Below are 968 nucleotides of genomic sequence, written 5' to 3'. Positions count from 1 at the left end.
AATCGGAGGTGACAACTCTTCATTTGTCTGTGGGCCTTCCTCGGGCTCTGGCGATGCCTTTTCTTCCCCCGTGCCCCCGGGATTGCCGGTGCCAGCGCTGCCCCCTGTTGCGGTAAGTTTATTTTTGATCGCCGCCAGAAAAGTTGTGTTATGCCTGCAGTACACATCCAGAAGTTCCGTGGAATTTTTGCTGGAATTAAGCAACTTCAAAAATCCCCAGTTCTCCTCAGTGCAGTAGTCCATATGCCACGCCCAGCCCCCGCCGGCGGCGCAGCACAGCACGCAGAGGGCGCACACCAACAGCGCACGGCCAGCCATCGCCACACTCCTCCCACAGCGGCACACACACGCACAGCGTCTAGCGAGGGGCAGAAATAGAGAAAGAGAGAAAAAAGGACAAACACACATGGAGATATGAGGAGCCCGCGGAATGGGTGCATTCAACCAACACACACACAAACAGAGAAAGAAGGAACGGTCGAGGCATTGCCGTCCCGTTAAGGAAGAAAAGCAGCAACGGCAGAAGACGGCTTTGTGTACGTTCCCCCGCATGTGCCCTCTCGACAGCCCGCAGCGGCAAACCGCACACCGCAGCGGGGCTCAAGGGCCCTTTTTTTCCCTCCCGCCACAACACACACGGACGAAATGGACGTGCCGGCGGCCCCCCACCCCGCCCCTCTTCGTAGCGCCCACGTCGTTTGCTCCCACGCCGTTTGCTCCCCGACCCCGCGGACTCCCTCCCACGGCAGGAGTGTCGTCCAGCGGCCACGCGCCCCACTCGTGCACGGATGCCCCGTCACTCCCACGCCACCGCAGCAGAGAACAAAAAAAGAGTCATCGTCGCGGACCACCGGTGCCTCTAACGGGAGGGGGAAGGAAGAGGAGGAGGAAATGGGGGCGTGTCGGCGGCACAGCCAGCAGCAGGGGATCAAACAGGACACGAAGACACGCAGCAACAGCGGCGGACA

At 60.5% G+C, this 968-nt stretch overlaps 1 protein-coding gene across 1 annotated transcript, besides 1 other annotated feature; it reads right to left on the bottom strand.

Annotated features, from left to right (window-relative positions):
• On the bottom strand, positions 1-318 carry Tco025E_09327 (uncharacterized protein; the record flags this gene model as incomplete). Its single annotated transcript, XM_029376147.1, has 1 exon — positions 1-318. A coding segment is annotated over one exon (318 nt), but the record flags the coding sequence as incomplete, so codon positions are not given.
• A 547-nt stretch (positions 319-865) lies between these two features.
• Positions 866-890: a microsatellite.
• Positions 891-968: the final 78 nt, after the last annotated feature.

The sequence above is a fragment of the Trypanosoma conorhini genome (assembly GCF_003719485.1).
Source record: "Trypanosoma conorhini strain 025E chromosome Unknown Tco_14.4_contig_01066, whole genome shotgun sequence".
NCBI lineage: Eukaryota > Euglenozoa > Kinetoplastea > Trypanosomatida > Trypanosomatidae > Trypanosoma > Trypanosoma conorhini.
This window is presented reverse-complemented; position numbering and strand designations above follow the sequence as displayed.